Source organism: Mirounga angustirostris, unplaced genomic scaffold (assembly GCF_029215605.1).
Source record: "Mirounga angustirostris isolate CCGP_5_RB_7025 unplaced genomic scaffold, mMirAng1.0.hap1 SCAF_9, whole genome shotgun sequence".
Classification (NCBI taxonomy): Eukaryota; Metazoa; Chordata; class Mammalia; order Carnivora; family Phocidae; genus Mirounga; species Mirounga angustirostris.
The window spans coordinates 42,797,962-42,811,649 of record NW_026991717.1 but is presented as its reverse complement, the minus strand read 5'-3'; the positions used below and the strand labels follow the sequence as shown (position 1 = coordinate 42,811,649).

The 13,688-nt window shown below is 50.0% G+C and overlaps 1 protein-coding gene across 16 annotated transcripts in view; it reads left to right on the top strand.

Annotated features, from left to right (window-relative positions):
- TLN2 (talin 2) overlaps positions 1 to 5,106 on the top strand; it is a 430,586-nt gene extending 425,480 nt beyond the window's left edge. For all 16 annotated transcript variants that reach the window (XM_064570358.1, XM_064570361.1, XM_064570366.1 and 13 more), the window contains one exon: positions 1,114 to 5,106. In XM_064570358.1, the coding sequence (XP_064426428.1) occupies positions 1,114 to 1,242 (129 nt within the window). In that variant the 3' untranslated portion in view covers positions 1,243 to 5,106. The remainder of the gene's footprint in view (positions 1 to 1,113) is intronic.
- The last annotated feature ends 8,582 nt before the right edge of the window (positions 5,107 to 13,688 follow it).

Here is a 13,688-nt window from a genome sequence, read left to right as displayed (position 1 = left end):
GGTAGTGAGGAGCAAACTTCAGGAAATCAGGCCTGCAGTTTGGGGTATGTGTTGATATAAATCCATTATACAAGAATGGTTTTCTTTTTTTTTTTTAAGATTTTATTTTTGTGAGAGAATGAAAGCGATCGAGCACCAGCTCGGGGGAGGGGCAGAGGGAGAAGCAGACTCCCCACTGTGCAGGGAGCCCGATGCAGGACTCGATCCCAGGACCCCGGGATCATGACCTGAGCTGAAGGCAGACACTTAACCGACTGAGCCACGCAGGCGTCCAAGATTGGCTTTCTTATCAGTGTTAGGAAGTTACTCATCCCCATGCCTTCCTTAGCTCTTCCTGAACCATTCCCTGTGTTTGGAAATACACTGGATGCATTTCTACCAGAATCTATTTCTTGATACACTAGTTCCATGAGAGGTTCCATGAGGAAGGACCACTGATCAAATAAGTGTGGGAAATCCTGTCCTCTCTAACTCCACCTCGGACTATCATAGTGATCATTAGCCTAGGAAAGGCTCTGAAAGGGCCCATAGGGAAGAAATCTACTTGGCTTTCTTGAACACAAGCTTAACCTTTTTTTACCTGGTATCTATTAACCAGTATTCCTCTGATCATATCATAGAAGGATGAAACAAATAAATGAAAGCTGTCACATGGTTAAGGACTCCAGCTTCAGCTTCAGGGACACTTGGCCAGGTCCTGCTCCACTAGCTGGGTATTCAGGGAAGTGGACCCACATCTCTCAGCTTCAGGTTCCTCATTGGAAAAATGGGACACTTGATAGGGACGACTTCACCATGTTGCCATGAAGACGATAGAACACTCAACATGAAGTGCTTACCCCAGCACCTGGTGCACAGTAGGGATGCAGTAGATGTTTGCTGTTAAATCACTGGCCAAAAGTCAGCTTATTTCGTGGGTCAACTGGGTCATTGGTCTCAAAACCCAGGATGTGGCCCAGAGGCTGGTCTCCAGAGCTAAAATACTTAGTCCCAGTGTCTTGCTGTGTTGTCCTATAGCAGAGGCTGTGCGAGCTCATGAGACAGGCAGTGGAGTTGGGGAGGGCAGTTTTCTGGAAGGTTTTAGATCCATCCAGCTTGTTGCTTTCCTTGTAGATCATTGCCGCCCAGGAGGAAATGTTGAAAAAAGAACGAGAACTGGAAGAAGCAAGGAAAAAACTGGCCCAGATCCGCCAACAACAGTATAAATTCCTACCCACTGAGCTGAGGGAGGACGAAGGATAAGGCCAGAGCCAAGATGGCATGCCCCAGGGGATGGCTCTGCAAGAACTGGACAGACCGTGTTCCCGAAAGGCTGGGCACTTACCCCTGGGGCCAGCCCAGAGCCCTGAGTGCTCATTCTCACGTCTCTGTCCCGTAGGGCACCGGCTGCATGATCGTGATGTCACACGGTACAGTGTCCCACCCACAGCTCCTTCGCCACCTCCCCTCATGCCTCACCATATCTCAGGAGAGAGGGGCGCACGTTTCGTGAACTGTTACCAAGAAAGAGAAGTCAGTATTATGTGGTTTTCAGACACTTTTGCTTTCGTTGGTCCTTCTCTAGGCCCCGCTCCTGGGCCTTCTGTGAAATCTTAAGAGGAAAAAAATAATGGCTTGGGGAAAATCACTCATGTCCTAGGTAGTGTTCTCCCTCTCAGGAGAAGATGGAAGTTGGAGTTGGACACAGTTAATAAAAGCCAGAAACATAAACCAGTGTGGACTCCAGGAGGGTAACTCCGGTCCTTCGGTGTCTCAAGCACTGGCTCCCTCAGAGGGTGGAGAATTCCTGCTCCCATTTGCACGCTTTCTTGCCTCCGTGTGTAAGCTCCTTGTGCAATCTAGACCCATCTTGTGTTCTGTGGCCCAGAAAACCGGACAATTATTTTTTTCCTCCATAATCCAAAGGGCAGAAGTACGGGGGACTGCCAGGGCTTGGTGAGCAGGGGCTGTAATAAAATGTGGGCTCCTTCGTCTGCAGAGCTGTTTCAGTTCGTACAAGTTCACCCACACAAACCCACGGCCTCCAGGTGACAGTCTGCACAATGTCCCCCTCCGAAGCATTCGAGGTGGGGATTCAGCTAGAATAAAGCAATGCCGTGGCGACTCCACCTTCCCGGTCCTACATTGGCTCCTCTGCTCTCAAAATGCTTAGATTTCTGGGTTGCAAGGCATCGCTTTCAAAATCTGTCACCTGTCCTGCCTCCCAGGGTGGACACTTTTTCTGTGTCTTAATATTCTTAAAATCTAGATGCATCCTACAATCCACATGAACCTTTAACAAGATACTTGTGCTGATGAGTGCGTCTTACAAGGAAAGGCATGTGGTATTTCCAGAGTCCGTCTTCTGGATGCCACACTTCAGGATTTCATCCCCCCCCCCTTTTTTTGTTCTCCTTTCAGAGCCTGTTCCTTTAAAAGGGCATTTTAAGACCTTGAAGTTACCTTTAATCTGAGCCTTTAATCAAGACAGTACGTGAAGGACGAATGGCTTGTGGAATAGATACTAATGCCAGATAGCAAGTGTTTTTGAGAGAATTCACGAGGGGAAGACAGTGGTGATGGAGGCACGTGGGTTTTGAAGATAGCCATCCTCCACTGCCCTATAGTGACATGGTGTCCCATCTCCTATCTCCTCCACAGTATGACTTCTGGATCCCAGCCAGGGTAAAAGTGGATGCTTTGGTCTTTTCGGCCTTGCCCCACAGTCCTGCTTTAGTAGCCTCTAGCCCATGTCGTAGTTTTAAAATTCAATTAAACTTATGACAGTGTCCCATGTTTATGAGAGACTTATGAGTGCTATACATAGAATTGTTTTTCCCAGACGAGTAGGAAGTTAGAGGAAATACAGTGCAAATAAAAAGCAAGTGGAGAGAGTATGTAGGGAACTGGGGGGGATGGAGGCCCCAACTCTGAAGAGGAGGGAGCAGCAGAGCCCTGAGTTTCTCAGGGAAATTCTAGCACACTCTTGGCTCTCCCTGAGTGTAGCTAGGACAACCCTTCATCCCTGCCCTGGGCTGCAGCCCCTCAGACCTCAGAATGAAAACTGAGGGCCCCATGGACGAGGGTGGGGGTCTCCCCAAGAGACATTCCACGGACGGGCACAGGGTGTTTCAGAGACTGTTCATCAGACCAGAAGGCTCAGAGTCAAGGTGTGTTAATGGCCTCGTTGTAGCAGGACCTGGGGAGCCCCTCCATGGCCCACCTTCACCATATTTTCTTCCAGACTGTGTATGTGCTTCTCCCCTTGCCCATGTCCCCTGTCACCTCCCGGCATCCCAGGAGCTGGGCAGGGACAGGCAGTGAGTTCTCTCTCCCTGCCCCAGTCATTGAAAACCTCTACTGCATTTGATACAGAAAAACCTAGAGACAGGCCAGTGGAAAGGCCTGTCCTTGACAACTTGAGAGAACAGGCATGGATCGAAGTTTATCTTTGTAGGACCTGTATACGTAAGCTCCTGTCTCGGGGGGTTCTGCTGCTAGGAGCTTGGGGAAGCTGGTTCCCCGTATCACCGGGCGCGGTGCTGGCTTTTTCCTCGTCCACACTGCATACATATATGTGAATGGCCTCGTGGCTGCCTTAGTCTTTTCCCATTTCATGAAACGGTTGAAAGACTGTGCTTTGAGAGTTATTTCATGGGCACGTGACCCCAAATGGCATGAAGGGGGCTTCTGGCTCTTCTTCAAAGGGAGATAAAGCAGAGATGAGTCGCATTTGGGGTGCGAGATTTCATTGAGGAGCATCTAACAAGAAGATGGTTTCATGGTAAAAATGGTCCCAGGCCTGGAGCATAGAAATGCTTCCCTCCATGCGAAGGGAGAGCAGGTGTGTGCCCCGTGACGGGAACTAACACCGGGCTTCGAAGCCTTCAGCTGAGCTTCGAGTCTGGAGATTTCTATCTCGGAAGGTCAAAACAGGAACCTGAGCTGACGTCAGAACTGCTCAGTGATGCGGGAGTTTGGATTTTGCTTGGTGCTGCCTCTCGGAGGCTTTGAGCAAGGGTGCTTGCAACTGCATTCAGTTGGGGACCCTTGCTCAAACCCTGGCGGCGTGCCCGCAGGGGTGGTGGGGGTGCTCAGCGGCAGAGTACCGTGAGGCCTGGGCAGCCGTGCAGCCCTGTGTCGGGGCCCCCTGGCCCCCTGCAGAGGAGCCTCCTGAACCACAGCAAACGCTTTATCACGGAAAACTCTTTGGGCTTCGCAGAGGCTTTCCCTGAGTGCTTTCTGGGTGTTTCATCAGTCCGTGAGTTTCTATAACCAAAGCCCATTCCTAATTTACCCATTTATTAATACCAAAATTCGCCACCCCCCAAGAGAGTGAACCCCACCACCAAAGCGATCCCTGGGCCAAAACCTCACGGCCGAGTCACCACCGCCTCAGCAGTGAACCCCCACATCTCCCCCCAGCTCTGAGGTTCTGGACTGTGGCAGGGCCTCTGGGGGTTCTGGCCTTGGGACCCCAGCACAGACTCTGAGCGTGTTCAGTTCTCAGACCCCTGAAGGAAGTGTCCCCTCTGCCGACCAAGGGAGTAGCCACCTCTGAGAGACTCAGGGGAACCAGGGAGTTGGGGGCAAACGTTCCCATCAGGTGAAGAAGCAGTAGCATTCAGAAACCCAAAGAGCCTGACAGCTGTGCTAGGGGCTCAGGTGCCAACTCCCCAAGGTCCCTTCCGGGTGCTGGCCTCAGTAGGGGGAAGTTGTCTTCCCCGACAAGGTCCCCAAGTCCCTGAGACTACTGCTCCATCTTCCTGAGTGTCTGCTTGCTATGTTTATGGTCGTTAGGAACAGGCATGTGACAGAGCTTCTGTTGACTCATTAAAAAAACAAGATGAAGAGACATTTCTGTAAAAGAGGTTGGGATCTGGCCTTCCTACGAGCCCCCCTCCTAGCCCTCCCATAAGCCACCCTCTCTCAGTCACCCTGTCAGCGTCGGCACCTCCTGGTTCCACAGAGCATGAGGCTGGGTTTCCCTCAGTCACCTTCTCACCTGGCTGCAAAATCTAGAAGCAAACAGGAAAGTTAAGCTCTGCCCCATGTCATGATGTCTTTATTGATCTGGTCGCATAAATTATTTTTTTTTAATTCACCAGAAATAAACTTTTAAAGGAATGAACCTGCGTGAGAGTCACATGGGAATGGGGGGGGAGGAGGAGGGACCAGAATGTATTCTTGTCATGGGAGGGAAATTCTGCCTTGAATACAACCCCACGCTTACCTAACGTGTGTTAGAGGAATTGTGTGTGTGTGTGTGTGTGTGTGCGCGCGCCAGAGGCCAAGCCGCGGGGACTTTGTGCTCCCTATAGCTTTGCTGACTCCAAAGAAAATTCAGAGAAATAGGCCGTACGTAGGATGATGCATGATTTTCCCCTGAAAGAAGCAGGCCCCCTGGACAAGCAGCCTGGGGCTTGCTGACCATGGGTGTTACCTCGCTGGAAGGTTCTGCAGCTAAATACAGGGTCGGTATATATGCTGCTCTCTGGCTCTGACGGGGACCTGACCCCAGGAGATCAGCTTCACCTCTGACAGCTGAGCCAGAGATGCAACCTGCAGGGATTTTTCCTTCCTGGAGGGAGGGGGTGCAGACTCTTTGGCCAGGGCCCTTGTTTGGGGGAAGCCAGACTCAGAAAAGTGCCAGGCATTTCTTTTTTTTTTTTTATCAGATCTTTTTTTGTTGTTTTATTTTATTATGTTATGTTAGTCACCATACATTACATCATTGTTTTTGATGTAGTGTTCCATGATTCATTGTTTGCTTTTAACACCCAGTGCTCCATTCAATACGTGCCCTCTTTAATACCCATCACCAGGCTAACCCATCCTCCCATCCCCCTCCCCTCTAGAACCCTCAGTTTGTTTCTCAGAGTCCATAGTCTCATGGTTCTTCTCCCCCTCTGATTCCCCCCCTTCATTTTTCCCTTCCTACTATCTTCTTTTTTTTTTTTTAACATGTATTATTTACTTCAGAGGTACAGATCTGTGATTCAACAGTCTTACACAATTCACAGCACTCACCATAGCACATACCCTCCCCAATGTCTATCACCCAGCCACCCCACCCCTCCCACCCCCCCCACCACTCTAGCAACCCTCAGTTTGTTTCCTGAGATTAAGAATTCCTCATATCAGTGAGATCATATGATACATGTCTTTCTCTGATTGACTTATTTCACTCAGCATAATACCTTCCAGTTCCATCCACGTCATTGCAAATGGCGAGATTTCTTCCCTTTTTTTTGATGGCTGCATAATATTCCATTGTATATATATACCACATCTTCTTTATCCATTCATCTGTTGATGGACAGCTGGGCTCTTTCCATAGTTTGGCTATTGTGGACATTGCTGCTATAAACATTGGGATGCACGTACCCCTTCGGATCCCTACATTTGTATCTTTGGGGTAAATACCCAGTAGTGCAATTGCTGGGCCGTAGGGTAGCTCTATTTTTAACTTTTTGAGGAACCTCCATACTATTTTCCAGAGTGGCTGCACAAGCTTGCATTCCCACCAACAGTGTAGGAGGGTTCCCCTTTCTACACATCCTCGCCAAAATCTGTCGTTTCCTGACTTGTTAATTTTGGCCATTCTGAGTGGTGTGAGGTGGTATCTCATTGAGGTTTTGATTTGGATTTCCCTGATGCCGAGCGATGTTGAGCACTTTTTCATGTGTCTGTTGGCCATTTGGATGTCTTCTTTGGAAAAATGTCTTTTCATGTCTTCTGCCCATTTCTTGATTGGATTAGTTGTTCTTTGGGTGTTGAGTTTGGCAAGTTCTTTATATATTTTGGATACTAGCCCTTTATCTGATATGTCATTGGCAAATATCTTCTCCCATTCTGTCGGTTTTCTTTTGGTTTTGTTGACTATTTGCTGTGCAAAAGCTTTTTATCTTGATGAAGTCCCAATAGTTCATTTTTGCCCTTGCTTCCCTTGCCTTTGGTGATGTTTCTAGGAAGAAGTTGCTGTGGCTGAGGTCGAAGAGGTTGCTGCTTGTGTTCTCCTCTAGGATTTTGATGGACTCCTGTCTCACATTTAGGTCTTTCAATAATATTGAGTCTATTTTTGTGTGTGGTGTAAGGAAATGGTCCAGTTTCATTCTTCTGCATGTGGCTGTCCAATTTTCCCAACACCATTTGTTGAAGAGACTGTCTTTTTTCCACTGGACATTCTTTCCTGCTTTGTCGAAGATTAGTTGACCATTGAGTTGAGGGTCCATTTCTGGGCTCTATTCGGTTCTATTGATCTATGAGTCTGTTTTTGTGCCAGTACCATACTGTCTTGATGATTATGTGCCAGGCATTTCTAATCTGCAAGAGGGCCATGTCAAAGAATCACCATGGCAACGGAGAGTGTCCCTGGTCTGTGTCATAACTAGGAGGATTATTTTCCCTCTTAAAGTGGGGATGTAGGATCTCTAAGCAAATGGGTGTTTTGTTTTGTTTTGTTTTCTGTCTCTGACTTGACTAAGATGGGGACGGGACTGATGACGGCCAAGATGATGGTGTGGTCAAGGAGGGAGTGGAGCGAGCGTTCCTGCGTTCTCCCAGGTGTGCTGGGGCTGAGCACACAGATACGGCAAGGCATGGGAGTGGCCGGTGAGGGATTGGAAGCTGTCTGTAGGAATTCCCATCCTCTGTGCAGCTCAGTCAGACTGACCCACACTGGGGACCTTGGAGAAGGTCGCAAACACTTGAGCCAGGGCCCTGAGCAAAGAGGGCAGAGCCCTGCGGTTGGGACAAACCTTCATGTGTCAGAAAAGTTCAGAGCAAGGGAAGAGGATGTGAGCCGAGCCTCTCCAGTGGGAGATGCCACCACACAAGGGACTGCTGCCGGGAGTCAGGGCAGCCTTTATTGACCAGGGAGTGGATGTGTCCTCTCTAGATAGCTAATGCTTTCTGTACACTTACCACGTGCCAGGAGCTGACCTTTGTTACCCCATGGAATCCCTACCACATCCACGTAAAGCATGACACATAGGCACTCTTTTATTATTTTATAGATGACAAGGCTGAGGCACAGAGAGGTTAGGTAACTTAGCCAAGGCCACACAGCTAGGCACAACTGGGATCTCCCAGCCACTGTGTTAAGACGGAGCAGCTAGTGAGTGGCAGAGCAGAGACTCAAACTCCAGGTCGTTTCCAGAGCTCATGTTTTTAACCAACAGTTTGTGGAGAATCTGTCTGAGCCTGGCAGATTGGCTAGAAATTAGGCAGGCAAAGGTAGGGAGAAGGACCTGGAGAGCAGAGGGAACCTGAGGGGCATGTGGTGGGGCCTGGGGCATGCTAGGGGGGCTGCTGGGTAATGGGGAGAGGGAGGATGAGGGTGGTGGGTACTGCCAGAGAGGACAGCGAGTCCTCAGGTGTTTGGGGGCAGGGGGCATCCCGGGGGTCACTGGATGAGCGCCTGACCAAAGGCTTGTTCTGTAACGTGCAGGTTGCGGAAAGCCAGCCTTGGCTTTATTTCCACCTGGCGTCTCCAAAATCCTTGTCTGGGGTCTTTTTCTGTCAAACCACAGCTCTCTCCTGAGTCTAAAACCCTGGTGCTCAAGAGTGACTCATGCTACAGAGCAGTGGGCCTGTGGGTTTCCATTTGAACCTTCTCTGCCCTGGACAGGATGCAATTGCAGCAGTTTTGCTAACAAACCCCCAGAGGAGGAGCCCCTCCCTTCCCCTCCCCTGCCCGTGCTGGCGGCTGGCCTGGAGGTGGGGACGGAAATGCCCTGGGGGGGCTGGCGCCTGAGGGGAGCAGGAATGGGCCCCCGCACTTGCAGCCATGCAGCCACGTGAGTTGCTTCCTGCCCGCTTGGGCCTCTCTCTGCTCTCGGTCTTATTTTTAGAAAGAGAAGTTTGATTCTGTTAAGCCCGGAACCGAATGTTGAAGAGAGGATTTCTGTGCTCAGAAATGAGTGGGGTGAGCAGCCCGTGGCTCAGGGCACCCAGAGTGAGAAGGGGGTCCGACTGTGTTCTCAGCAACCTGATATAGCCGGGCGAGCAGGGGGAGCAGGAAGGGAGAGGCAGATAGGCTCTGGGCACGAGGGAAGGTGGGAAGAGAAGAAAAGGCACAGTTCTTCCCTCCACAGAAGTCAGACCTTCCTGGAGAAGGCAGTCTCCTTCGAGGGAGCTTGGGCGCAAGGCTGGGAGTGCGCAGGGCCTGGGGCATGGGGGGGAGGGCGCAGGGCCTGGGAGGCATGTGGGAGGGCACAGGGCCTGGGCGGGGGGAGGGCGCAGGGCCTTGGGGAGGGCGCAGCCCCTGGGGCCGGGCTCTGGGGGAGCAGGGCAAGCCGTTGGGCTGGAGCCCCGGGGTGGAGCAGGCAGATCATGAGGGACCTAAGCCTGCAGGCGAGGGAGAGGGGTGGGGAGGGGGCCCATGAAGAGGGCTAACACTGGAGGGTAAGTAGAGGCAGAGGCCTCAGGGTCGCACGCCTGCCCCTCACCCTCACAGGCTGCTTCCAGGGAGGAAGGCCCTGAGGGCCCAGGTTGGTTATGCGTCCTGGCCGGTTTTGACCACAGGGGGCAGTGTGGTTCCATGGGACGCTAACCAAGCATTCTTGTTCTCCCTGAGGGAGAAGGGGCGTTTCTCAGGCAAATATGCTTAAGAAACCTCGCATTCAACAAATGAGTACCTTAGGAAGTCTCTGTGAGGTGTCTCAGGCCCAGTCAGATACTCGTGTACATCGGATATCCCCGAAGGACCATATGCCATATGATGTCCCTGCAACTTTTCAGGCCTTAAATTAAGCCCTTTCTTACCCCAGGATGCTGTGGGGGACAAATGTTCCAGGCAGCGTCGCTGGGGACTCCCTGCTCTGAAGTCCCGTTGGAATGACCGTCTCCCCTCCCCACTTCGAACAGGCCGCGCACCGTATGTAACGTTACCAGGGAAAGTTTCGTCTGTGACCAGCCTCGTCTAGGTCACCGGCAGGGATCACATCTTGTCACATGCAGCTGCCCCAGCTCCTGAAACGGAGCTGTGGACAGATGAGGTACTTCATCAACACCGATGGCCTGGGTGATACACTTGAGACCATGTCGTTTGTTTATGACCTGGGGATCAGCTGTTTAGAAGTCTGACTGATGTGAACTCAAATAAGACCAAAAAAAAAAGGAAGGAAGGTTTGTTCCCGAACAGTTCCTACACCCCATAGCTGCCCCCCCACCACTTCCCGTGGCCCCACCATGCCGCAGGGCAACAGGATTGATCGCACAGCCTCTCCGCAGATTGCTTTCGTAGGATTCCCTTCCCAACAGGAGCTACACAGAAACAACCTGATCCTAAATATCCTGAAACCTCCTGGTAACACTCGCCATTGTTCGGCAAAATCCAGAAGATGGGCTCTGGCCAGAAGGGGGTTGTTAATGAAATACTAAAAGGACCTCAGATGCTGTGAGCTGATCCCCATAAAATGGTGCCCATGGCCCAAATCCCAATGGAATGTGAAGGCCATCTGGAAGAAAAGGGAAAGGGGGGGAGGGGTTCTTAAGTAAACCCAGAGTTTCCTCCTGCAGCTCCATCGCCCCAAGAGGACACCTGAAATTCAACTCCCCAATCCGTCCCTCCCTTGTTTTGCCTCAGAAGGCAGCACAGTGAAGTGAAAAGAACATACACAAGGGCTCTGGACTTCAGAGAGACCTGGCTTTGAGCAAGTCACTTCGCTTCCAAGCCCATGGGGGTGTACACAGGACATTGCACTTCACTCCCCAGCATCTGCTTACCCCCTATGGAGCTGCAACAACATTTGGGGGCAGTTGACTCTAGTCAAGGTTGGGCCGACTGGTCCAAGGACACCATTCCCCCGGTTGGTGATGGGTTCTGGATGAGCGTACAACCTGATCTGGCCATGAAGCTGGAAGGAAATGTCTGCTGAAGGCATGAGCCTCTCTCTCCCACATCCATTGTGAAAAAAAAAGCTGCTCCTGACCACAGCAGAGCCAGCCTCAGGATAGAGCCCGTCCCCAGGATGGACAGAGTGAAGACAACGAATCTATGTCTTTGGCGACACTGTCTGTCGGCTTGTCTAATTCTTCCAGAATTCCCAATCAATACTCAATCCATTCCTGCCATGTCTAAAGCAGCTGAGTTGGACCTTCTGCCCACACCCTGTAGCTGACCCCAAACAGCAGTCATGGTGGAAAAGGCCCACAAGCATTTGGCCACATATTAGGTGCTCAGCAAAATTTTGCTTCCCCTTTCCCTCACACATGACTCGTAACCCATGACACACGTCTAGAGTATGATGTTGGTAATGCCTGGATTTCGGTTTATGGCTTGCTGGATGGGGGTGGAAAAGATAACAGACAAATTTGTTGCAGAGGTCTGAGTCCTGTTTCTAGACTCTGGGAGGAGCAACTGGAACACAAGTCTCCCCCCTCCCCCCCCCCCCCCCCCCCCCCCCCCCCGGCCAGCCCCCTTCCCCCACTTCCTCCACCCCCAGTCTCCATCCCTTCTCTCTCAGATAGACATCTGCCATTGGTGAGCTCAGGAGTCTGGCCAATCACCTACAAAGTAAACCATCTGAGGAATGTCTGGTATGCAGGGTATGCAGTATGGTGTAGGTTTGTTTTTTCTGTTCATCACTTGGCAAGGAAATCCTTCACTATTTTGTCTGGAGGCATTAGCATGGAGCTGAGGACCGACCAAGGGAGTGGAAGTTAGGGGGAAGGAGTAGGATAGTCTTCCCTCTTCTTTTGCTCCCAGGATTGCATGGCACCATCCTTCACCTGCTTCCCCCCACCCCCACCCCACCCCCCAGGCGCCCTAGTAGAAGACAAAGTGAAACAGAAGTAGGGATAGCAGCAGGGGAAGACATTTCCCTGGAGAGGAGAGTAACTAGCAGCTACAGGGGAGGCCAGGGCAGGGAAGAGGCCAAGCTATTGCAGGACACAGATCAGTGCACTTCACCTTCAGTTCCTAGCTCCTTAGCTTTGTGCAGGGGACCAAATCCAGGCTGGGAGTTCTGAGACCTGGGTTCAAGTTCTGGCTGGGCGATCTTGGGCACATTTCTTGATGGATTTGAACTCAAATAGGACCAAAAAAAAAAGGAAGGAAGGTCTTTATTTATTTTCATGAGGGAACAGGACTCCCATCTTCTGCCATGACTCCAACTGGGTCTGGATGGTGGACATCCCTGATGTTTGACAGCTACCAATATTTTTGAGTTTTAATTATATACGAGGAGCTCTTATAAGTACTTTATACTTATAAGTATAGTCTTTATTATTATTATTTATTTGACAGAGAGAGACACAGCGAGAGAGGGAACACAAGCAGGGGGAGTGGGAGAGGGAGAAGCAGGCTTCCCACGGAGCAGGGAGCCCGATGTGGGGCTCAATCCCAGGACCCTGGGATCATGACCTGAGCTGAAGGCAGACGCTTAACGACTGAGCCACCCAGGCGCCCCATAAGTATAGTCATTTTCTTCGTCAGAGCTAACACTTATTAAGTGCTTGCAGTATGCCAATCACAGTTCTAAGAGCTTTATTTTTGTTGCCTCATATAGTCCTCACTACAAACCTACAGGATAGATATTAACCCCATTTTAGAGATGGGGAAATTGAGGCACAAAGTCAAATACTTCCTCCAAGTTCACACAGCTAAAGAAGAGCCGATTCAAGAAGTGAACCCAGGCTGTCTGGCTCAGAAATGTATCCTCAAACACCGTGCTCTATTGTTATTCATTACTCATTTTTCATTTTTAAAAAATGCGAGTATTATCTCCATTTTATGGATAACGAAACAGAGTGAGAGAAGTCATACAATTTCTCCACAGGCTTTACGTGGTAGAGCCAAGAGCCAAACCTAGATGTGTCATCAAAAGCTTTTCCACCACTGTGGACTACCTCTCAGCAGACATACACAGAGAGAAGACTCTTCAGAGTCCCAGGGAGATCACTGCATCCGGGTGGGTTTGATCTTGGAAGTCGCATTTGTAACCATGATGAGGGTGTCCAAATACGATTTGCAACAAAGTCAAAAACATGACTCCTCAAATATGTGGCGAACATGTGCCAAAGATTTATTTCACTTATTAATGAAGGAGCCAGTAGAATGGCAAGGTGCATTCAAAAAACATAGAAAACCATTAAGCATCACTGAAAGAATGCTGGGATAAGATTGCAAATTGTTTACAAGATTGATTACCCTATAAGGCAACAAAAGTAAAGCATTTGGGTTGTAATCTATTCTAACACACAAAATCATGGCGCCTCTATAAGAATCGTGTGCATGACTATTGGTCTCCTCCAATTTCACATAATACAATGTCCCAATTGCTAGTAAATAGAAGGTCAAAATAAAGGCATATATCCCTAGGGAATGAGATGAGCCTCAAACGGCTCTGTTAAATCATATCCCAGACAGTCATTCTTTTGCCTAACTCCAAGTTTTGGGTACTTTGTCTGAACACAGGGCAGTGAGCTGATGACTGTCCCCCTCCCCCACAAAGCTGTTGTAACATGATGTTGTAAAGCATGGTGTTTAGGATTAGGAGACCACTGGGTTCAACTTGCGGCCCCGCCATTTTGTGCACCTGTGTAAATCTTTATACCCTGAGCCATAGTTTCATCATCTGTAAAGATTTTTTTTTTTTTAATTAGGATAACAGTATTCTCTCTTCAACCTCACAGAATTTGGGGAAGGATCCCGTAAGAGTGAAGACAGCAGGACTGGGTCAGTTATTATTGCAGCTTCTGAT